The 25268-nt window shown below is 35.4% G+C and overlaps 1 protein-coding gene across 2 annotated transcripts in view; it reads left to right on the top strand.

The window, feature by feature from the left end:
• LRPPRC (leucine rich pentatricopeptide repeat containing) overlaps positions 1 to 24643 on the top strand; it is an 86023-nt gene extending 61380 nt beyond the window's left edge. For both annotated transcript variants that reach the window (XM_014252821.2, XM_088053403.1), the window contains exons 26-38: positions 377 to 445; positions 693 to 783; positions 3169 to 3311; positions 3424 to 3505; positions 6750 to 6867; positions 10509 to 10597; positions 13818 to 14022; positions 15913 to 16052; positions 16219 to 16334; positions 18808 to 18882; positions 20419 to 20503; positions 23041 to 23183; positions 24516 to 24643. In XM_014252821.2, coding sequence (XP_014108296.1) covers positions 377 to 445; positions 693 to 783; positions 3169 to 3311; positions 3424 to 3505; positions 6750 to 6867; positions 10509 to 10597; positions 13818 to 14022; positions 15913 to 16052; positions 16219 to 16334; positions 18808 to 18882; positions 20419 to 20503; positions 23041 to 23183; positions 24516 to 24572 — 1413 coding nt within the window. In that variant the 3' untranslated portion in view covers positions 24573 to 24643. The remainder of the gene's footprint in view (positions 1 to 376; positions 446 to 692; positions 784 to 3168; positions 3312 to 3423; positions 3506 to 6749; positions 6868 to 10508; positions 10598 to 13817; positions 14023 to 15912; positions 16053 to 16218; positions 16335 to 18807; positions 18883 to 20418; positions 20504 to 23040; positions 23184 to 24515) is intronic.
• Positions 24644 to 25268: the final 625 nt, after the last annotated feature.

Raw genomic sequence — 25268 nt, 5'->3', positions numbered from 1 at the left:
TATTTCATTGTGAAAACAGTTTGAAAACATTTGGTATAATTCTTTACCTTGAGTAATAAAAAGGATTACTATAGGTAGCACCACCTATTAATGTGGTGATAGAAGTTATTTAACATTTCAGTTCATCTGAAGTGTATTTTACATTAACTCTTTCAGTAATGTTGAACCAAAAAGGAGAATGCCTTGTGTAAGATGACCACAATTTTTATGTGTCATAAATGCAACTTAACATGATTATTTGTGAGCTTGTAGTTTCATTTAGATTTCACAAAACAAACAAAAGCTATGAACTTTTGTTATGAATACCTATATTATGTTTATTATCCCTTAGAATGTGCTATGTCTAGTAATGTATTCTTGTGGAAATATTTTACAGACTCCCGGCTTGAGAGCACATTCTGGAAGATTGCAGTGGTTTGCAAAAAAGTGTATATTAAATAAACAGGTATGTGACTCATGGTGTGTTCCATGGAACTGTCATTTTACTCCAACAAAAATAGTTTTGAAATATTTTCTCTCTTGATTTTTATGTTTGTGAAAGGCATGTGACAGGCTGATGAGGTGAACTTAATGTTGGTGTGTACCTAAACAGAAATACTATTTTAGCTGAATGCACTCAGTATGTATGTGCACCTATAAAGAAAAATAATTGTCTGGCTGAGGTATAACTGTGTTCTTCCTTCTTTTTGAAGATGGAAGCCTTGGAACAGTTGGTAGAATTAACTCGAAATCTGTTTGAATGTGATAGAGATGAGATGTACTACCACCTGCTCAAACTGTGTGGTAAGTGAGCTTGAGATCTTTTTCATGTTTGTAATCTGTTTTACTTTGTGGTTGGGGATGGGACATAACCCTGGAGAGAAGCTATATCTTGATACACAATTAATCTGGGTACCATTTCTGAGGCATCTTGTCTGGGAGGAGAGGTTAGGGGCTTGGTTTTTTTTTTCATCTGGAGACCTGAATGCTTACTTAGTATAGAGTATGTGTGTGTATATGGATGGATGGACGTAATATAGACATACGTAGTACAAGTTTTCCAACGCATGCTATTGTCTGGTCTTATAATTTGAAAGTTAATTCTGTTTTGGCTTTCAATGTGCTTAGAGAAGAAAACCTGCTCACCTGTTATCTTCTTAACTGATAATAATCAGGGGTCTCCTGTAATGAGATCTGGTTCCGAAAGGTGCATATATTTTTTTAATTTACTTATTTTTCATCATCCACAATCTAGCTTTTGCATTGTTTATAGCCATGAAACAGTTTTTAAAACTGGAAGTTCATTTCTGTGCTACAGACCTATTGTAGGGTGTACCTATGAGGCTTTCATTCCTCTTTTCTTTGTTTTTCAGTCTATGTCGGTTTGTTATTCAGTGTATTATACTATATTATAAAGGATTAAAATTTTGGAGATCTATCTTAAAGTACTGAAAAAACACATTGTGTTAAGATTGGGTATGGATCACTATAGGGTATGGAGCACTAAACAGTAAATTAAACATTTTACATAACAGTAAATAAAGCATTACAGGGATTTCTGCGTACTTCAGTAATGTATGTACATATATCTATATATTATTGAGCTGTTACAGGAGTTTGATATATCTGGAAAACTTGCTTTTGAGTTTGAAGTAATTTTAGGCTGTATATTATATCTCCATGTATATTTTTGGTTGGGTAAGACTATTGATGCAGGCCCCTTCCCCACTGCACTTAGCTACTGCAGGAGAAGACATAAGTACTTGCACAAAAAAAAATGACCAGAGACCCCTGTAAGAATTTTGCTGCTTTTTTTTTCATTTCCTGAAGCCTTGGAAAGCTTCAAAGAAAACAAAAAAAAAGTAGCGTTACCTAATTCTGGCTTTACACATACTGGTTCACCATCAAGAATCAAGTAGGCCTGAAAATCAATCTTTTCTCAACAGGGAGAGAACCTTCCTATTTCCCCACTCATCCTGTTCACCTCTGGCAATTACTAAGTCTGACAGTGTGCCTGCTAGGAAGAGAATCTAAGAAGATACAATTCATCAAATTCTGTCATGCAAAATCTTCAGTCTTCTTTCAGAAGACAGAACCAATTCCATCTATTCAAAGAAGTGGAAAACATTTGTGGGTTTCTGTCACCATGAGAGACAAAAGCAGGACATAATCCTGCTTTCAACCATTTTAGATTACCTATCAAAGCTGCCCCATGCACAACTACAGTAGTACTGTCATTGTGTACCAAAACCATAACTTCAGGTCTATTTTAGGCATATAAAAAAGAACCTACCTTTTAGTCCAAGCAGTAATCAAAAATGTTGAAAACAAGGCATTTGATTATCACAGAATAATTTATGCTGGAGAAAACCTCAGGAGTTTAAGCCTAGGCTGTTTCCTGGAGCTAGGATAGCTCCAAAGTTGGCTCACATCATAGCCTTGTTTAGCAAAGGTTTGGGTGCCTCCAACAGTGGAGATCAAAGAGTCTTTCTGAACAACATGATCCAGGATTTGATCGTTCTCACATATTCTATTGCTGCAGCTTTCAAACATCACCTTTTGACCTTGGCTCTGCGCTTATGAGGATAGACTGACTCTTGAAGAGTCAGTGAAGAATTTAAAAGATTTGCATATATAGTGGGAGAACTAAGCCTGATCTGAATAAAAAAACCAAGGTAGTTTATTGAGAAGGGTGTTCCTGCTTTAGAGGGCTCATTTTTACCAGGGTGTAAATCAGTAGTGTCTGAGAGTCATAAATCTTCACAATTGGTACTGCAAAGCTAGAAAATGTAAAGGGAACAGGAAATCACCTGCTGTAGGTAGTTAAATGGTAGTTAACTGTTTTCTTTCACAAAGTCCAGATTTCTGTTTATTTGCAGTTATGTACAGTGATGCATATATAAATTTCAGTTAACAGTCTAGAACAATAGAACTGATGAGCTGGGATGATCACTTCTGCACTGCTTTTGAGGTGATTTTTCATTTATCTGAAAATTCATATAACCCTTGGGGTTTTTTTCTGGCATCCTCTGTATTAAAATAGTTGAAAACTTAAAACTGATGATTGTATGAAGCAGAAGTAAATAATAAACTGATTAATTATTTTCCAAAGACATCATTTTGAATCACCTTAGATATGAATGTATATTCTAAATGTGCTTTTATCTGAAGATTTTAATCTTGTTTCAGAGAGCAACAAGGACTGGGAAAAGGCTGAAACTATTTGGACTAAAATTCAAGAAGAAAATATTGTTCCTCGTGAGAAAACACTAATTTTGCTTGCTGATATATTTGAGAAAAATGGTCAGGTTGTTCCATTTGAGGTACCAAAGGTAAGTGGAGTTGAACTTTCCTAGCTAACAACACTTAGGAACATATTTCTTCTTATTAAAAAAGCATTAACGGATAGCATTACAGTAATTTAAATGTTTGTTTCTTTTAAAGGGTAGGTCTGAAGATAGCAGAAGTGCTACTAGTGGGGAAGAACTGAAAATATGGATGCTTTGCAAGAAAAATAAGGCAAAAGGTAAACTGAAATCCACTGTGGGTTTTTTGCCCCTTCCACATTAATCTTTAGAGCTCTTCTGTGCAACTTCCCAGTCTCTGCTGAAAACAGAATTAATTTATGCATGGATGTTTGCCTTTGCATACAGAAGAGCAGAGTGTATTTCAGTGCTGTTCCTTTGATTTAGTTTGTGTTTAATCACTGGAAATTAATTCGTATCCATCTCATCCCAAAGCAGGGTGACAGAAGAAGAAATAGCTTTACTGGACCTTACAAAACAGGGAGGAAATCCCAGAATCCCAGAATGTGTCAGGTTGGAAGGGTGGGTCATCTGGTCCAGCCTTTTTGCTCAGGCAGTCTCATCCTTGAGCACATGCAACAAGATCCTTGAATATCTCTGATGAGACTCCACAACCTCTCTAGGCAATCTGTTACAGTGTTTAGAGTGTTTGTTCAGTGTGCAGAGCATTTGAATATTCTGGAAATACTTATTTTCTTCATTTATACTTTAGTAAGTAACTAGGTACCTCACTTGAAAGTGGTATAGAAAATTGAGTTCAATGGGTTTAAAAATTAATTTTGCTGAATGAGGAAGGTTTATAAATGCCAGACACTTAGTAATTTTCTTCCCTAAGTGTAATTGGTATATTTTACGGGTTGGATGCAGATTTTTAAGCTCTGATTTTTTAAATGAAGAGTGTATCAGTCATTCAGACATTTAACTTACGTTGTTAGTGAAATCACCATCTAGAGTTATTCAGTCTAAATACTCGGTTTATTTAGATTAGGAGTTTAAAGTTGAGTCTGGACATTCTGCATACTGGCAGAGCAACATCATGTTTTGTATATGAAATTAAAAATCATGTATTATGGCAGACATTATGTTTTTGAGAAATTATTCATGCTGGTAACTGTTGAGTATCATAAGAAAATGAGAAATGCAGAAATATTTTCTTTGAAAATCACAAAATCAAGGGAATGCACTTCATGACATTTTCACTAGGAAAGTGTCCTGTGCCTTTGGTATCATAAATGATTAAGTGGAGAGCAGGAAGAAACAAAATAGATATGCCTTAGACTTTGCTGGGAGACTTGTTTAAAACAAAAGTATAAAATAGAACTTCTGTGATGACTTTGGATATTGAACTTAGCAATAAATCACTCCTGCATATTTTATTTAAAGGTGCAGTATTTGGGAGAAAGTGGTCTAGGGAAGAAAATGTTCCAGCTATGTTGGAAAACAATTTGTCTTCTTGGAAGACTGTTCTCTTGGCCTTAAAAAAACCTAAAAACTCACAGCTGCTTTTATTTTTTTTTTTGCTTTTTTTTAATATAACAGTATCATGTAATTTTGGTGTAACAGGGCAGCTTTTTGATGGGAAAAAGATTAACTCAATCTAGTTATGTAACTATTCAGTGAACTCACCAAGTTTGACACATTTTGATAATCTGTTCTCCAAAGTGCTTGATTTATGCAAAGTCATATTTTCATCTATGTCTTGATTCCCCAGTGTGAGAACTTGACTCTAGGGGATCATGTAACACATATCCCAAACAGTCACAATTGCTGAAACAGATTTGACTGTCTTGAGAACTGAGACTTTCTTGGCAAGTTGTCACTTTTCTAACAAATCTTTCTACTTGAAATAGCTGGTAAAACACAATATGATTTTGAAACCAGGAAATTTCTCTTTTGAATGCTAATATATTTTAATAATGTTAGATGCCATCTGAAGAAGTAATAAGCTGATAATACCTGATCAGGCATATATCTCAATTCAGGATTGATCTAGGTATACTTCAGATATGCTTCTTGCAGAAATGCAAAATGAAGTTAAGAAAAAAATCTGAATAGGATGGTCATTCCAAGATTAGGACTGACATACACAACAAAATTGATAGAAATATTTTTAATTCTTCATTGAACTAGTCATTACCAAAAAACATTCAAAAATTAAATATATTTCCTTGTAGGAGATCTTACATGTTACGGATTGTGATAATTGATGGTAACATATGCTTGACATCATGACCACTAGTGGCAAGGTCCATTTCTGTACCTAACTGAAAGTAATATTTAAACACAGGGTGAAATCCTAGTTCAGTCTGAAGACAGCAGATCTTTTGTACACTTCATCTCTGTTCATATATAAATTTAACGAAGTTTCAAGCATACAAAGTAGATTCAATGGCCATGATAATTCTAATTATTAATTTGGTGTAGGAGTCTGATGTAAATAATAAATTTTATGCATAGCCGTTTCTGTGCCTACATTTCAAGAGGTTTTTGTGTATACTTGTTGGCTGAAGAAGTTTAAGGTGCAAACAGAAAGGCATAACAACAGGTTTGATTAAAGCTCCATCATGCACTGTACTAAGTACAATTAATGTGATGCTTCTTATGACATTAAGATTCAAATGAGTTGTCTTTATCTTTACTTTCAAGGTAGAAGAAAAAGCTTGATGCTTAACTGTAAAATTTGTGGTGATAGTCCAACTATTTCTCATAAGTTTCAAAGGTTGTGGCTATGATTTGAATTAGCAAAGGGATTATTTAATGAGTCATTAAAAGAAACGTGCAATCACTGTTTAGATATAAAAGATCATTTGTGGTTCTTAATACAGTTTTCTAGCATGTGTTACAGTGTGGATGGCAGTTGTAGCTGCATGCATATAGCTGCATAATCTTGTTTCAGAAAAATAAATGACTGAAAACTGTGCTTATCATTTTTTCCCCCTTTTTGGTAACATCTTTTCATACAGTGACAGTTATTGTGAATGCATGAAATAAAACTGTTAATCAGTCAAACAAATGCAGTGTAGTTTACTTGCTAAATATCTGTATATTTGTAAATTGTATGTTTTGTATAAATCTTGTCGTAGCCAAATAATTTGATCTCCCCATATTGGAATCGCCTCCTATATTATTTGTTAAATGCTGTTGTGATCATGCACCAGACACTGTAACTGTATACCCCAGAATTAGGTGTTGCTTTAAAAATCGTGAGTCTTCCCCTTCTAACCAGCTATGTTGATATTGAAGCAACAGCCACATATAAAGGAAGAGTGGTAGCAAACTTTTTCTCCTGTAGAAGTGTGTGTTGATTGTTTGTATACTGGCAGTTTTAAGCAAGCTGTGATCTGCAGCTCTGGGCTTAAAGATGTATCAATTAAAGATGGACCTTTTTCAATGAGTAGGTGATTTTTCTGTGATCAATGTTCTTGCAGTATGACACTTCCTTTTGTCTTTCTTACACTTTTTTAGAGGCCTACAATATTTTCAGGAGAACGCGGAAATATGAGTCTCATCATTCCTGTGACTTCCTTATAAAAGCATTGTTAGCACAGAATTGTCTTGATGAAGCCCTTGATGTGAAACGCATGTAAGGCTCTTCTTTATTTGGGGGATTTTATTGGCTCAGAGAGAGGGGTTAAATAATTTCTGAATCATTTTCAGGTGAGTCCTTATCTTCTGATGTGAAAACAGGTCATGACTAGTGATAAGGAGTTGGTAAGAAATACACCAGTGTTTCATGGGGCAATATGCCACATTTTTAAAAAGGTACTGGAGTGACAGTGTGTATTGCTAATAACTCATTTCAAATAACAATCTGAACAAATGTACTTGGCATCAGAGCTGAAAGTCTACCCTTCTGGCAGTCTGCCTTTTCCTCTTTAGAGCAATATCCAAACAGACAAGATTCCTTCACTTAGCTGCCCGTGAGCCTTCCCCTGAATGCCTGTCCCTGCTGCTGTCTTACTCTGCCCACACTCCCTGGCAGCTGGCTGCCTGCCAAATGCAAAATGGTACATTTGACTGTGATGCCAGTGGCTAGGAGATGACCATAAACCTTAGATCCAACTCTTACACTTCTGAAATAAATCCAACCTGCTGTCATGAATTATTAGAAGGAAAGGAATTGAATTAACCTTTACTGAGTTGCATGGTACGGCACTTGCTTTAATTATTGCCTGTAACATTTGTTCTGGTCAGGTTATAGGCTTTAAAGTGTCAATGTAGAGTTCAGAAGAACAAAAATTTAAGTTTAAAGATTGTAAATCTTTTAATTTATTCAACTAAAACAAGACTGGTGGTTGTCATCAAGTGTGCTCACTGAATGAATACAGTGGATTTGAGAGTGCCTGTAGGTGAATTACCTGTAGGTGAGTACTGTAAAAAAAACTACTAGTTTTTAGAGCCAACTTAGTTTCTTATGTCCCGGAACAGTCTAGTTTAAGATAATATTGATTATTTTGATGTTTTCTTTAAAAGTGTGTAGACTGGAGGCATGTCTTTCATTGAAAAAGTGTTTGAGTTCTGCATTCAGAAGAACAAATAGTGCTTTTTCAAATAGCTGTCAGCAAGTGGGCTTTATAGTAAGTAATGTTTGTGCCTGCAGGATATATGGCTTATATCAAGGGAAAACTAAATCAGTTTATCAGATTGATCTCCCTGTAATGCAAGTAACAGATGAATCTTTGCAAATAGAAGATGGAGAGGAGATGTTTTAGCGAGTATAAAGAAGGTTGATAAAATTTAGGTACTTTGTTTCAGTGAAAATATTCAAGTATCTAAAGATGTATTGGAAGGTCCTTCAGGGAAGAAGCTTGAAACATCTTACTGAAGGTTTGTACATGGATCCACTGCTTCCCTGCTCTACAACTCAAACACACTTGTAAGGAATATGCACAAAGAAGTGCATAATACCAGCAGTAATTTGCACATTGGAAGAGGAGAAAGAAGGTAGTGGTTTGTTCCTAGTATTTTAAGGATTCAGAATTGTCACTTTAGATAAGTGTTGTAGTACGTAAATTCAAAATTCAGGAAAAAAATTGGAAAGACTGAAAAGGTCGGAGATGTATTAAGCCTCTGAAGTTTGAGATTTTTAGGAGTAAAGTAACAGGATTTTTTAAGAGATTTTCTTCTTGGTTACTGGTCAAAGCCAACTACGATCATAGCCCTGGTGCTTTTAATAACTCTCCTACTCCATCTTGTACCATAGAAATGCCAAATAATGACAGTTTGAGAGGCTTCTAACAGCTTACTGTTTCATCAAGACAGAAACTGCTTCGTATTGGTCATGTTCAAGGCATATCTGTGTGGCTTTTTTTCTAGCAAAAAAATGATGCTTATATTAATAATTTTTAAAAGCTTGTAGGTTCTAAGTCATTCACTGAACTAGAGAAAGTGATTGTGTGTGCCTGTGATTGAGGAATAACAAATCTGTGCGTTTAGCACACATTTCTGGACACTTCAGAATTTTTCCAGCCTTATACTAAAAAGATATTACTCCTACAAAGCCTGAATGTGTCCGTTGGCCTGAAACTTGTTCAGCTCCTAATATTTTCATAAAATACAGGAAAGCTACCTTCATTTAGATACATATAACTCATTTTACTGTTTGAAGCCAAATTTGAAAGGTAAATAATATGTAGATAGTCTTACTGTGCACATTAGCATAGCCAAAAAAATAACTACTATTTTTATAATTTAAAAATGTCCAGTAACTTCAAAACATCCCCTGTTACTAGAACTGAAGAACTTCCTTGAGAAATCAATGTGGCACTCCTACACTGCCTTTGAAAGAAGCAAACACCAGACATCCTAGAGCATTACTGATCTGTTAGTCAACCCAAGTGTAGTTGCTTTCACGTTCTAGAATTGTTTTGAGGAATATTTACTGCGTTTAGTCCAAGAAGTTTTAAATAGAAATTTAGGACTACTGGAATGATGGATTAGTTCTGTAATAGTAGCTAACATCTATTTAATCACACTAAAGATTGGAAGATTGGAGAAAGTAAATCCTTTGTTATATGTAATTTACAGTCTCATGCATGAATTGTTGACTTAAGGGCTTTGACAGATGGGACAAAGGGAAAAAAAAAGGCGGAACTGAGCAGTGGGTGCTTAGGCAGGGATTAAGGGGATTGGTTGGGAGAGTAAGAAAATCCCGAGTCCAGTGACTGCATTTGTGAGCCTGGGAGGCTGAAAGTGACTGAGAGGATAGTCATATTGTGTGCAATGTGAAGGATTTTCTTGGGATTGAGGAGAACAATTTAGCAATGACCCTGCTTACCTCCCAATCCGCTCAGCCCCTAAGTTCAAGTAGGTAGGCTGCTCAGTTGTTTGCCACAAGATGATCAGTGAGGTTTATCTTGATTGCTGATATGGTAAATGGCAATGCCCTCCTTTGCTCTGTAGAGATTTTGTAATCTAGAAATGAACATTTGTAAAGTTATCCTTATATATTAAAAATGGGGCTTGGCTATATGTCATTTAAGAGCAGGAACATTTTGTAGTATGAGACTGATGTGATTGCTGGTTAGTCTCTCTTGACTAATTTCTAGAGTGTTGGAAAAGCTTTAGCAGGGTTACTAAAGTAAAGGCTGTCTTTGCTGTACATACATAAAGTTTTGTATTGCAGTAGACAAGGAATTGATAAGTGAAATACAATTTTACTGTGGCTAAGGCAGCAAATGTAGGATGTTCACTTTAAAACCTGTATACATTTAGATGACAGAAATTTGAAAATTAATCAACCAAATGATAAGGTGTTAGTTCATAATATGCTTTAGTTTATGTTTAAAATATACAGTGCTGAAAATAAATGTTTCATTTTTATTTCTGAAAGAATAGTTTTATATTTTATAATTATGGTGACTGTTGAAAAAAGAAGAAAAAGTATCCCGCTTAGGATACAACAGAACAATGCAGGGCATGCAGTTATTTTAGTCATCTAATATGTCAGCATTCAAGAATCTGAACCGATTGTTTAAAAAAAATCTTGTACTTTGTTTCTTTTGTTGCTCACTTCCAACTTTGTCATCTGTCAGAATGCAAAAAAAAATTATCCTTCTATAACCATTGACAGGATAACACAAAAGCTGTCTCCAGGTCGATATTTTGCAGCAATATTTTTAACATACGAACAGTAGTTTTTATAATTTCACCTTGGTGCTCAACCATTTATTATCGTATCAGAAGCATGTCAGTAATTCCTTTCTAAATGTCTGCTTCTTTTAGTGCTGAGACCCACATCAAGGGCTTCACACTGAACAGTGCTGCCAGCAGCCTCCTCATCATATCGCAAGTTAGGCGGGATTATTTGAAAGGTATGTCACAATGCTTGACCTTTACGTCACATTAATGCCTCTGCAGATTTTTCTTGTAACGCCCTTCGAATACTTGGATAAAGGAGTCCATTTAGCAAATTACCTGCTTATCAAGAGCCTTTTGTGGTAGCTGAGAGACGTAAATTACTGTACATGCATTTATAATACAGCTTGAATATGAATGTACTTGTCATTTGACCACTTAGTCCAGTTTCCATTCCATTTAACACAAGATGGGTTTTCTTAAGATGAATCACAGCTCTTCAGACATGCAAAATTTGTGCTCCAGAACGAGAGAAAGTACAGGCTTTCAAGTGCGTTAAAATTCACAGCACAAGTCATTTTGCTTTGGAAATTAACATACTTTAGAGCATCTGAAACAATTCCCAGCAGTTGTTTCTTGCATATTGTGTTGGTTGTGTGAGATACTAGATGAGTTAAATTGACTGTTAAATGTGTGTGATTGTGAACTAAATGATTATAATATTGATTTAAAAACTTAATCAAATACTTTTTAATAGTTCTCAATACCAACAGTAACAAAATACTGTTTTTTAATGTAACAATGATGATAGTGAAGAAAATGGTGGCTGAAGGGTACCCAAAAAGATGGTGCATAAAGTTTATGGTTGTTTTATTTCACTTCTTAGCACTGGTTGCTTTGCAGCCTAGCGATCAGCTCCACAGTATTACATCTTACTTATTTAGTTGGGCTGTAGAACTCGTGTGAGAGAAGAAAACTGTGCATGCAGGTAGTTGTACCTGCAGGGCAATGTCTTTTATCTCCATGCAGGTGTAAGTACAGTGTTGATGCATATTTTTGTCTGTACCTTTAGGCATTAAAGCAACTATGTACAAATTCAGTGTATTATTTGAGTTGGGTTTATAAGGCCTATCAGAAAATCCATTTTTGATTGTGCCATCATTACATTTCATTTCATTCCATCATGCATAGCTGTGCTAATAACCCACATCCATGTAACATCAGCTACATTGAAATACTCAAGATGAGCATTTAGACACATCTTTTCACTTGTACTGTTTCCTGTGGCTGGTAAACTCGTCTTCTTCCTCATTCAGCCTCCAATTTCACGTCATTGGCAGGTGTCATCCACTGAAGTATTTGTGGTGAATGCCATTGTTCCTTTTGCTCTTGGCAGATTTTTTTTTTACAGCTTTCAAGGCCTTCACCTGACTTTCCTGTCGGATTATTGTAATAAATCTTCTCTGTTTTCTTTTCTGGTATGCTTTGAATTTTACCAGTTCCTCCTGAATACTGGACACAAAAATTCTTCCCTTGTTTGGAATATCAGTGATGTTTCTATGTCCTGCCAGTCTATTCCACTATATGGGTTTATTTTAGCTAGCATACTAAATTCTCTATCACATCAACTCTTTTCCTTGCTGTATTCTAAAAATCTTACATTTTGCACAATGAAAAGTTTCTCAAGTCTGTGGAATTACATTGCTTTTCAAAATTATATTTTCTTTTATCTTGTGCATTGAACAAGCCTTATCTGACAGTTTTATTGAATAGTCACACTTAATCATTGTTTCTGTTTTAATTTGAGAGATACTACTTCTCTTTGTCTAAGTGAAGCCTTGAAAATACAAGCTACTAGGTGTTTCAGCCATACTGGTCATTTTCTAAGGCTCATAGATTACCTGAAACATTTTTGGGCATGGTGTTTTGGTCGTCTTTTGTTGGTGAGCTCCGTTTGACCTACATCTTGTGGTGGCTTTCACCTGTATAAAACCTGATTGCTTTACCACTTACATACCTCATTTAGTTCATCAACATTCTTTGCTGTGTAATATGGTACACAGTCAGTAATTAAATAATTCAATAAAATAATGGTACAGTTAAAAGGTTTTATGGAGGCCCCTAAGTATAGTCCTAAGAGCTCTGATATCTTCTAGCAAGAACTTGTTAAAAATCAGGTAGCTTTAAAGAGTCAGAATTTGAGTTTCATGGCAGGAAATTTGCAGAGTTTATAGGAGAGCATTTTGAAAGATGCATGGCTGGTTTTCATAATCATACCTGCAGAATTACCCACTATGCTACTAGTTCCTAACTTCTTGCAGTAATGCTGCACATATGCAGCTTTCAAATCTTTCTCTGTCCTTGTTCTTGACAAGGCTGTTTGCGCTAGAGGGAGGTCCACACCTAGTCAGGAGAGAATTTGAACTTGGCATGTGTTCTGAGATTGTTTTTTTTCAGTGTTGTGAATCTTACCCCACAAGTATTGCTCCTTTTTTTTTCCCTAAAAAGAATAATGTGGGGCAGAAAAAAAAAATCCTGGGAAGGAAGGCTAAGTCTATGGGATGTTTTTGCTTCGTGTCATGTAGAGGCTAGTACTCAGTTTCTGCAGTACCTGCAAGGCAATGCTGTGGAGTTCATGTGGGTGTATATTATGCTAGAAGTGTTATCCCTTGGTATTATAATTATCAACTGTGATTAATCCTGCCTAGGCTGGTAAGGAATAAGAGATTTTTACCAGAGGGGCATGTCTTTCTGTGTGTGTTTGCTCATGTATAACGTTAATTGACAAGAATTCCATTTGGAGAAACGAGGGTGACTTCATCAGCTGTGGGTTTCGGGAATTTGTGGCAGATGGACAGGAGACTGACCTTGTGTGTTTTTAACATATGTAATTGCTATAATCTTAGGAGTTTCTGAGGTAAGGGTTGTTTTTGTTCTTGCAAGGAGACTTGTGTCCCATAGTTCTATTTAAAAATTAAATTTTGTGAAACAAAGCTTTCATGCACGCTTGAGAAGAGAAATTTCAGTACTATACTAGTTTCTATAATGAAGTACATTTTAAAGCTATATTTATTCTTAAATATACAACATTTTTGGTTTTTAGTAGAAAAAATTGATTGCAGTTTGGAGAAAAAGAGTCAGGACTTTAAAATCATAAGAGAGAATATTTATGACACCTGATTTCCTTGAGCTGGTTACAAACAAATTATTTCAATGTTGAAAGTAGCTTAATACTTCTTATTATGAGACATTACAGCTTTTAAACCTAAATTATTGTTGAAAGCTTTTATTTGTGTGTATGTATTCAAGTTACAATTCACTATAATGATTGCAGGGCTTAAAGAATTTCTATTTCTGTACATATTTTTAAAAGGGTAGGATTAATGATACCAGCAGCATGGTGCTTTCTAAACTGAAGTCTGATTTCTGTTTTTCTTATTTCTTTACCATTGTTAGATGCCTTGACTGTTCTAAAAGGAATGCTTGACAGTGGTGTGTTGCCTACTAGACCAGCAGTTATTGCTCTCATTCAGGCCCTGGCAGAAAAAGGAGATGTAAAGAACCTGCAAGTACTTGAAAACATCCTGAGAGACGTCACAAAATCACTTGGTTTATCTGACTCACTAATGCCTAATGCAATTGCATTGGCTCATACTAAAAGGTAAGTATTCCTAGGACTATATATTTAATTATTTTCTGCAGAGTGCTGGGAAATTTCTTGGATTATCCATTTCATTCTGAAATGAAAGTGTCCCAGATATTAAAAATTCTAGTTGAGTAGTGTGCAGTTCTGTTCTGTTATTGTCTCCCAAACAAATTTGGTGTTGAGAATTAATGAAATACAGGGATAATAACTGTGAAGCATTAAGGTCTTCTTTGGTGCTGTAATTTAGCTTTGGTACCTTTGTTCCAATATGCATGTAAGTTTTTCCTTGGCATTACATCAAAAGCTCTGTGAAATCTGAAGGTAAAATGGAATTACTTCATCAAACTTAGCACCCACAGATTATGCGTATATCTATATCTATATATTTATTTTTAAAATTTTCTCTTTTGGTACGAATTATAAAAGCTTGGCTGATGCTTTAGGCCACAATTTAGTTATCATAATTATCCCCACACTTTCAAGTACCTGTGAATCAGCTGTTTAATTCAGTATTGTGCTCTGCGTGCATTTCTGTTTTAGTTGATGCACTGGTACTGTGCTGGTTTATCCTTTGTGTAAAACTGTACGGAGAAGCACCTGGAGGAAAAAGGGCAAAGTCAGCTTCTCTAATATACTTTGCAGGAACCAATCTTCAGGAATCCTACTTATTCTGTTATTTTATTTCAAAGTAATTTTGTTGGGTGACTGACTTGACAGGAAAGCTGTAGACCTCTGTAGTACGTAACAGATTCCTGATTGCCTCAGGCACACCAGGTAACAGTGAGCAGATCCAAGTGGTCCTTGGCACACATGTGCGTGGACTTGTACGTAAGTTAAATGCTTCAGATGGAAGAGACACTTCATTATTTGTGTTATAATATGCATATTTTCCTATATTTCCATGTCATAAAAGTGTTGCAAAGTCAGGCTGAGTTGTTAAGATGGAGATTGGTGACAAGAATAAATAAATAAATTGGTGACAAGAATAAATAAATAAATTGTTGTATGCAGGTAGAGCATCAATTCTTCTTTTCCCATACCAAAACTAACTTGATGTATGAAAAGACTGAGCAGCGTAATAATACGCAGCCAATGTATTCTTAAATACCTTGCAATCTGTACCTTTATAACTCTGAAAAACAGATTCTTACAGATATTTCCAATACAAGGTTCATTTATTGTTTGATCCATGTTTCTGATTCAGTTTTCAAAGCATTTTTCATAGCTTTCACATGTACTGTATTTCTGCTTCACCTAAAAGCATTCATTGTGCTTTTTCTTTTTCAATTGAATTAGGTTTTAGAATGGACTGGTAAGAGATGTTGTCATTTGAACTTTTTAGAATGCTGAAAGTAGAGTTTACACTTCGGTGAATACTTCTTGCATTATTTTATTAGCATTTGCTATATTTAAGCCTTAAGATTAAAAGCATTTAGATGTAATGGCCAAATGACAGTATTGTCTTTTGCATCCAAAAAGGCAGGCTTGGGAAAAATCAGGTAAATAATTAATTACATTGCATAAAAATACTTAAGTTACATGTATTAATTATTCAGATACCCTCCGTTAATGTTTAGATTTTGCCTTAGATTCACAGGATGCATTTTCCTAAAGCAGCAAGCAGAGCTTTTCTTTTTTAATGAGGAAGAAAGTGTGTCCAAAATACCTGAACTTTGTCCAGGTCAAAGGTCATTAAAATAATTTATTAATGGATTTATTCAGTCATAAAGTGTTTCACTTTTACAATGTCTGAATGATTAAAATTTTTTTGGTCAATGTGTTTTTCATCAATTATTCCTGGTAAATACAAGCTTGATGTAGAATACAAAAACTTTATTGTAATTGCTTCTTTAGGTTTAGAAATCTTGATTTCAGAAACTGAGCCAGTTCAATCTTTTTTCCTAGAAATGACCTTGATGCTGCTGTGAAATACCTTGAGCCTCTGCTTATCTCTGGTGCACAGAATCCTGATCAAGCTGTCAGAAGTATTTCCTATTTGTTAAGAATGGTGTCTGAGGAAGGATTAGAACCAGCTATGGAAAAATGTAAGTTAATTGCAATGATATTTAAATAATCTGACTTTCATAACAGAGGTGTTACGAAAGAGCTATTACACATAAAACCTGCTCAGTCAGCATAAATCATGCCTGTGAAGTTTACAAAAGCGGCTTTTCAATCAAAGATTTTCCTTATGTACCCATCATTTTGCAGTTGGTGCGATGGCAGAACGACTGGCCAGTCAGTTTGGAATTTACAGACCTGTCACAGATCTTTTCCTTCAGTATATCAGTGCAGACAGAGTGGATGATGCCAGATTGTTGATACAGGTAATGACATAACAAGAGGTACAGAAATGCTTAGAGCTCTCAAAGGTTAACTGAGAAATTGTCAGAAAGAGGTGTTGTGCAGCAAAGGCTGCTACTGGGATGAATTTGAATTACAGTGTGAGTAGCAGTGCACACTTAAGACTAAAATGAGCATGAGCTTATGCTCTAGTACTGAGAGTAGTAGTGTGTGCCAGAGTCAGGGGCAACAACATGAAAGAAATAAAGGAAGTATTTGTATATTCCACGTATTTTTCTCCAGGTTCTCTGTTAGATGCCAGCTGTTTCTTGCAAACCATTTCCTTGCAACTTCTCACCTAATTTAAGTGCTGTAAACATAATATCTTGCAGCTGTACAGTTTGCAGAACAGAAGCAGGCACGTCATTGCTTGTCATGGACTTTACTTCACTTGCTATATTATTGTATATATTGTATTCAGGGTTTATTAAGAGCTGAATTTGCTTTCTCTTTGAGTGTCACAGATGCATTAAAACCCAAATGTTGATCTCTGGGTCACAATCTCAGCTGAGCTAGGAACTGAGACAGCTGCATTTGTGCCATTTGTGCAGAGCTAAAGACAAGCCAAGCAAGAGGTGGGATGAGCTGTGGGTGCTGGAAACGGGCTGTCAGGAGGCTCATCCAAGCAGGTGACAGTCCAGCAGTCAGACTGATGTGTGCATAGGCTCCTGTCTCAAATCAAGGCCTCTTATAATCTCCTGATAGTGCATGCTACTCATTTACCAGTTCCTAAGTACTTTAAACTGTTAAAAAAAAAAGCTCTGCTTCAACCATGGGATTTTTTTATGATATTCCAAGACAATACCAACAAAGCTGTTCAGTTACTTCTTCTACAGCATGAGGTGTACTACTTGTAGTTCCCTTACTTTGTGTAGTGCTTTGCCTAGCTGGTCATCTAACAGAATTAAATTCATGCCTCTATGGCATACTTGAAATAACATTGTATACACTGTATCTTAATGGACAATTTAAAAATACCTTGTTATAAGTGGATGTTTACAGGTGAGTTTGAGTTGGAACTTCTGTGTCTACAGGAAAAATAGGGGGTTTTATGGCTCAGGAAAAACTTTGAGCTGTGTTAATTTGTGACTGCTATGTGGACCAAGTATACCACTAGTAGGAATCCACTAATGGGAAGATAGGAATAATCACTCTCCATTGTTATATTTTAGAAAATAAACAGCAATCTAAGTAAATTCTTTGATTCTAATCTAGAATATTAGTATATACATGGAGACACCCTGCTTTCAGAAACGCATCTAAGTGTCTATTTAAAAGTTCATGTAACAGCAGCAGTGTCTGGTACTGGGGGGAGAATGCTTTTACTGATGAGAATCTGAAGGGATTTGATGTTTCAGCATGAAAGGGAGCCGTGGATAACATTTCTCAAGCTAGACTCTTTCCTCTCAGAGCAGTTACTGGCAGTAGGTGAGAATGGCTAGAATTGGTAATAAAATATTCCAAGTTTCTCTCATCAGTACTTTGCCCCTCTTTAGCACCATAAAGCCATTTCTTGTCTGTTTGCCTGAAGGAATGAACCTTCACACCTTTTCACCTGGACCTTGAAGAGCATGTAAACCATATTACTTATACAGAATGCACATCATGGTATAACCTGAAATTTCTTGTTTGCAAAACTCTACAATACTAGTTGAATATAGGAAATCCATGGTATGTGTTTTGATATGCACAGTATTCTTCTTCCTGTCCATTTTGGTACTGATATCATGCAGCTGATAAAAAAAAACCACACTGTGCATTAAGAGTTTTAAGACTGACATCATTGAGAAACATACACTAAATGGTGTCTTGTATATTTTATTTTGTCCTTGTTTCTAAAGTAAGATTTTTGATTTTTATCTGGTCTGTCTCAAACTTTTCTAAGTTGAACTTCCTCTCTCTTAAACCCTGTCTATTTCAGTTAAAGCCTTTTATAAAATAGAGAGATTGAAATCAGTCCTTTGTATGCATAAGTGTAGGTAATTATACTTTAAAGAGAACTTGCTTTGTACATTTTAATTTTTATAAAGAAATGAGCAGTTATCTCCCTGACACCTTATTAAATGTATAATTAACCTTATGATCCCTAGCTCACTTGTGAATGCTTGGCAGTATAATTGGAGAGGAATAGTGTTTCTCTTTTTCATTCTTTTGCAGTCCTAAACCTCGTTTTTGTGGTATATTGAAGTATTAGTTTAATTTTTTCCCCTATTGTTTTAAACAAACTTTATGCCTACCATTTTAAAAATGTTTACCAAAGAGCATGAAATGAACTTGGTTTGTGTTTGGTTTTTTGGTTTTCTTGTCAAACTAATATTCAATTATTTACCTTGTAAATAGGTAATATATTAGTATATTGTTTTAAGCATCTGTAATTGGAAATTGTCACCTTAGTAATTTTGTTTATCAGTAACTTACTACTCATGTCTGCTATATTAATCATTTCTTTGTCTTCAGAGGTGGGATGCAATAGTTCAGGAGAAGAGAACTTTGGGACATTTTATGTCTAGATCAGCATCTAAACCTGGACAGGTACAACATTTTTTTCATGTGTGCAATTTTATATGTCACAAAATACTATTTCTTCAACCTTTGTTAAAGTCTTTTGAACTTCACAGTTGACAGCTTTACTGGGTTTCTTGGGGAGGGGGAAGGTTAATTTGCAGAGTTGGTTTTACTTAACAGTTTACATTTGCATGATGGAAAGGAGGGTGTAGTTAATATTTTTCTATTGTTTCAGTTATTTCCTGCATTTTCCATGTTACACTGTATATCCTACAAACATTGTGCTTAGAATGTTTTACTGCATTATCCAGTTCAGTATCACAACCTGAAAGTCCTTATTCTGTTGGCTGCATTGTACGAATACAAATGCAAGTTAAAACCTCAGCCTCTCTCTGATGATAAAATGCCTCTGTGTTTACATTAAAAGACACATTTCATATTACTTGTTGTAGTGGTTTGGACATGTATCTCATTGGAGCATCTGTTTAGATTCCTGGCTTAGCACTCATTCCCTGTGATTTGTAACGCTGTCATCTGTGTGCTTGATCTACTCCTATCCCTCCATCATCCTATGGCCCCCGTTAAAGTAAACAAAAAACCCCAAACAAAACACAAATCCAAAGGCCAACAAAAAAACTCCAACACAAACAAAAAAGCCTTAGTACACACTAAAAAATCAAACAGCCCCCACCCCTCAAACCCAACATGGAACAACAACCAAAAAAACCGTGAAATACACACCCAAGCAAAACCATATGGATTCCTCTTTCATAGAGGAGCAGGATTAGGAGATGTGTAGCACACAAATTAGAATAAATATTTTTTCAAATGAGCCAAATGCACATTTATGTTTTGTGGAAATTGCTATTAAATACTAATAGATTTAAAGTTCTTCTGTTGAAGTGCTGATGATAAATATGATGTGTTAAACACTATTGTTCGGTGTCTATAAGAAATAACTAAAAATATTGAAATTTCCCAGCTCATCAAGCTGAAATTTTACTAACATATCAAAGTTGGTAGTGTGTGATAAAGATGTTCTTAATTTCAATAAACTGCTTTTAATGCAAAACCTGAAAATTTTCGAAACTGCAGTCAGAGGCTGAGGTATGGAGGATCCAAATTTAAGCACATTAGTTAGTGATCTGACTCCTTTTAAGCATTGATCATAGCTACCATTGACCTCTAGATCACTGAAGGATGCTGAGTGTTTTGCAGTTTTCCTAAATCGGTTGAAAGCCTGCCATATTCTCACCGATACATTAATTGCCTACCTGAAAAAAAAATAAAAGTAGACTAACGTTTCACATTCTTGAGTAAGGATTTTAGACCCTTATTACATTAATTCCGTTTTGTGCTTCGTTTCTTTTACTATTTCATATCTTCAAAATTTTAAGAAGGAAATTATTGTATATACTTTGAGTCACACAGTCCATTCTTTGTTACCAGTACAGTTAATTTCAGTTAAAAAAAGTGCAATCACTGTTCTGAACTTGGTGACTTTATTTTGTTCTTTAAGGTTTCAAGTTCATGCTCTTTTTGTTTGTACATTAAATCTTGCAGGCAAAGAGGATTGAGACACTTCTAGAACTGATTCCTGAGCACCTTGATCCAACAGTTGCGTACCGGTATCTGTTGAGATGTTATGGTAAGCCAGTTTTCTTGGAACAGTGTTTTAGTAAAAACTGTGGAGACATTCAGAAAGGTCATGCAAGGTCTTACTTGCTTTACAGTTCAAGTCATAAAGAGGTGCAGGGGTTATCTGAGGTTTTTCTGGTTTCAGTCTCTTGGGTCTGTATGCTGTCCTAGCTGTTAGGATGGAAGCTGACACAAGCTGTGAATCCTTTACTTAGAGCCTAAAGTAGGGGCCTCATAGAATAAGAATCCATCTTCACCCATGGGGAAAAATGCTGTAGAAATGAATGGCTTTTAAAATTAATTTACATTTTCTCCCCAAAGCATGTGGTAATATTGGTTCCTTCTGTGGGGGTGGGGGTGTGTTTCAAAACTGTGTTTTGTTCTATCAGTAATGTGAAATGATCTTATTGTTATTAGTGTAAATTATTTGTTTCTTGTACTGTAGCCAAAGTTAATATTCCAGACACCTTCATATGAATTTACGTAAATAGTTCAAGTACTCATCAGCTTTCTTTATAGCTGAAATCAGAGGTCAGCACCTCTGAAAAAGTCAAGTTGTTTGAGTATATTTATCTGCAAGACTCATTCTTGAAAAACCAAGACATACAGCCTCTGTTGCAACACTCAGCTGGAAGCTTGCATCTCTGTGCTGTAGAGTCCTTTTCCTTGTATACTCTGTTCTCCAGTTTTATTACAGAGAGTAGATCTTTTCACATGTGTTAAAAACAAAAAAGTACAAGGACCAAAGCCCTTGTGCACCAGTCTGTCACAGAGGAAATAAATAGGAATAATTAGGTGAAACACTTCAAACACAAATCCAAGATACGGTGTTAAAAGAATACAGACTTACTTACTTGAATCAAGTTGTAGAAGTCCTATGATGTTATCTAATGTAGAAAATTTGCTTGTTTGGTAACATTGCAAAGAGCAATCACTACCAAAATTGTTTAGCCCTGTAACAGATAGGTTGAGGTTCAAAGTAGAATAAGATTTTTAATATGTTGTTATAAAACAAAAAATTGCTCTTTTGTCACCAGCACTGTACTTGCTGCTTTATGCTGTCATTAGTCCTCTGCTGCTTTTACCTCAGTAAAAGTTCTGTAAGTGAACTAGGTTTTTCACTGTCCTTCCTAACTACATGATGGTATAGCAGTTTCATAAAGAGATTGTAGAGAATCAGTCACTTGCTCTGCTATACCTAAAACAGTGGTTAGAGTGTACTGAACATGTGGAACTGCACTCTGTATGAACAGGTGCTTGCTGTACTCTCTTCAGGCAGAAGCTCCTAGTAGGTTCTAAAGAAGATACTCAGTACAAGCATGAAGAGTTTTAAAAGGTGTTCCCAGGTTATTCTGTGCAATCATCTTACCTGTATGAGACCTTGATCATTTGACTGTTAAAGGGATCATCAGCAAAATATTTAGCTCAACTGAAAATGAGAAGGCTTAGATTGTGCTCTAGCCGTGAGGGGTAGAAATAAGAGCTTTTAAATTGAAGTTGGTTGTTTTTTGTTTGGTTTTTTTTTAATTTTAGAGTTAGTAAGCATTCAAACATGAGTTCTTGTTTTGGGCCAAATCCAACCTTGTATTAGCCTAATTTTTGAGAGAACAAATTATTCTCCTTTCAAGCTGTTGTTATTTTTAATTAGAAAAAGGCTATGAAATGTGGCAGAGTATTGTTATTACCACAGTTGGTTACTGTTTCTGATTAACAAAAAAATGGGCAAATAAAATGGTTTGTGTTTAATAGTAGAATAGAGATTACAGCTGAAAGAAGTTTGATCATCTGTCAGGTTTCCATGATGGAGCAAATAAAAGGACCTTTACTCCTGTCCTTGTCCTCAGATGAGATCCACTGCCAGGGCTAGCTTTCCTTCAGTCTTGTGAGATGCACAGTCCTTTGCTGTATACCTTTTAGAAAAAAGAAATACATAAAATCACGATTAAATGCAATCTAAGTATTAGCTCTTTTTGTTGGTGTTTCCTATATAATAAATCTATTTTAAAGTTGTAGAAAGTTAACAATTTCTATGCTTTCATTAAGCTGTCATTTCATGCAGGTTTTGCAGTAGCCTCCCACATTCAAAAAGGAGCTCAGCCACTTGCCAGGTGTGAGTGGGAAGCTTTTTCTCACAAGAAGGGGATACAGGCTATCCATTTCTGCACAAAGCTTTTTATTTATTTATTTTTTCTTTATGAACAACTGTTTTTGTAGCTCCTATGGTTGCAAAGATGATGTTTCCAAATTTGAAGCAGTAAAACCTGAGACAGCTCCCATACTGCAGGTGTTTGTGTTCTCCCTCCCAGGCAACAGAATGAATTTAACTGGACATGATGGCTTCCTTGATGTTTACAAGGTGCTAGAAACTGTTGTACTGCTTCTAGGACCCCAGGGACAGCAGTGAAACTGTCAGGGGTTGCTTCAGTTTCATCCCAATGCTTCTCAAGCAAACATCTGAGCAGCAGTCGATGGTTAAGCATGAGTGAAGACAGGTGGAAAGAGAAACAAGTAACCACTGAGATTTTTTGGGTTCTATTTTTTCCTCAGAATTGGATGGGGATGTTGCTTCTGTAAAGGCTACGTATGAGAAAACTAAAGCGAAGAATATAGAGCTGCACGAGATCTCTTTGAAATCTTTAGCAACTTTTCTGAAGAAAGTAGGAGAGCCTGTCCCTTTCACTGAACCCCCTGTGAGTATTCCCTAATTAAGAAATAGATCTGCAGATTTATGTATGTTCAGTATTAATAAAACAAACTGCATGAATAATTACATAGGGACTGGGTCTCTGCAGAGACTCCTCAAAGGACTTCTCAAAGGAAAATGTACACATTACAAACATGTGTAATGTATGAAGTCCTGGGTGTTGTGGGAGCTGTGGTAATCTTGCATTGGATTTGACTTGAGGAAATAAAATCTCTTGGGGTTTACGATATTTAAACTATCTCCATCTTATCAGGCACTCATCTACAGGACTACCTTTATCAAATCTCCTTGGGGCATTTATCTAAGCAATTGGACTTGAAAAGGCTGTGCTTCAGTAAGAGTTACTGGCTTCTAGTTTTCATTAATTAGTGTTTTGTGTCTAGTACAAGTTGCTGCACTAGTAGGATGGAATTTTAGAACTGTAGGAGTTATTTTTCTATTGCAACTTTTCTTCTAGATGCCCTGCCAAGATACCTATGCAGCTGAGCAAATACATGTTACTTAAGGGTGACAAGCAGCATGATATTAAATTTGTGAAGACTGCAAATAGTTTCGCATCATTCCCTTGACAAATAGTCTATTAGTACCATTTTTGCTAAGCATATTTTGAAGACATTAGATTTTCCATTCTCTAAGAAAACTTTTTATTGCTGTTTTCTCACCACTTTTTATATTCTAAAAAAAATATCCTGTAATTCTGTGAAGACTGGCTATATACTGTTCCTCTATATTGTTTCATGATAAATGTGATTTTCTTTTCTAATTTGTAAAGCATTGGAGAAAATTTTGGCTCAAAATATTTGGTTTAGCCTTTCAATGGCTATGGTGGATTTTTTCTGCAGCTTTATGTAGTTTATAACCTGAATTTTTATTTGAACTGTTAATTTAAAACCTATAATGTCTGTTTCTTATATGTAGCTAGTGAAAAAAAATCAGAGTGTTTTTTCCAAGTCACTGTGATGATTCATTTTCTGATTTCCCTGTTCAATTTTTCTCTAATGCAGCTTGGTCTTTAGAAGCGTTTCAATTTTTTTGACACAATTGCAGATTGAAGTTAAAAAGTATTTTCATTTTAAAAATGAAATTGATTATATTATTGCATTTAGTAATAGAAGCTTCATTATGCATTTTTGGCAAGGTTTTCCTTTTCCTTTTATTCACTCTCTCTGGTATTTCTCCTAATTATACAGACTTCAATACAGATCTAGTTTTGCGTGACAGAGAATAATAGATTTTGTCAGGACGGAAGACTTTGTTCAGAATTGGTAACTTTTCAGTTGAAACAAGGTTGAACTTGTTTATTCCACTCTGTTTATAGGAGACATTCAAGTTCTATGTGGAAAAATGGAGGAATAGAAGATTGGAAGCATCATGAACAGATGATTTTATGAATCAGTTGTTTATGAAATTGTTTAAATACTACGTTCAATAAAATCTTAAAAAGCATATTATGTGTAATTTTTAATTTAAATCTGTGATTAACATCATTTGCTGTAACTGCAGTTGATAGAAACATGTATTAATAGAAATGCTGTTAAAATTGCTAATGAAATATCAAGGTGCAGCCCTCTGATATTTCCGTTTTGATGTATGATGTGCTATAAACGCAACTCAGTTTTTTGCTCCTGTTGATTTGCCTGATATATGTATATCAAGAAAGTTGCAAGAGGGGTACAGAACTGTAGCTGAAGATTGTCTTGTCCTTGTTCTTTGCCTGATCAGTCTGTTTTGGGGTGAAAATATAAGGGTGAAGAACATCATCTTCAGGATTCAGCTGTAATCTACACAGAAAATAAACATATTTTTTAAGTTTTCTCTTAATTGTACTTTCTTGTATTAAGCATCTTGGTAGGGTGTTGGATGTTATACGTAAAGACAAAATACTTTTACCTTTTGCACTAGCTTTGTGTGTTGCAGTTGTACAGCATTTTCATTCTCACAAGTGTTAGTCCAGTTAATTTTACAGATGCAAGAACTCCATATGCAGGAAAACGTGCCCTTTAAACAAAGCAGTGCCTGTTCTTTGCAGGGGTAGCAATTTTTAATTGCTGGGAAAGTAAAGTCGGTGGAC

The sequence above is a fragment of the Pseudopodoces humilis genome, chromosome 3 (assembly GCF_049639895.1).
Source record: "Pseudopodoces humilis isolate 2021_Gansu_Grassland_sample_001 chromosome 3, ASM4963989v1, whole genome shotgun sequence".
Taxonomy (NCBI): domain Eukaryota; kingdom Metazoa; phylum Chordata; class Aves; order Passeriformes; family Paridae; genus Pseudopodoces; species Pseudopodoces humilis.
The sequence above is the reverse complement of the archived record's forward strand: the minus strand, read 5'-3'. Positions and strand labels throughout refer to the sequence as shown.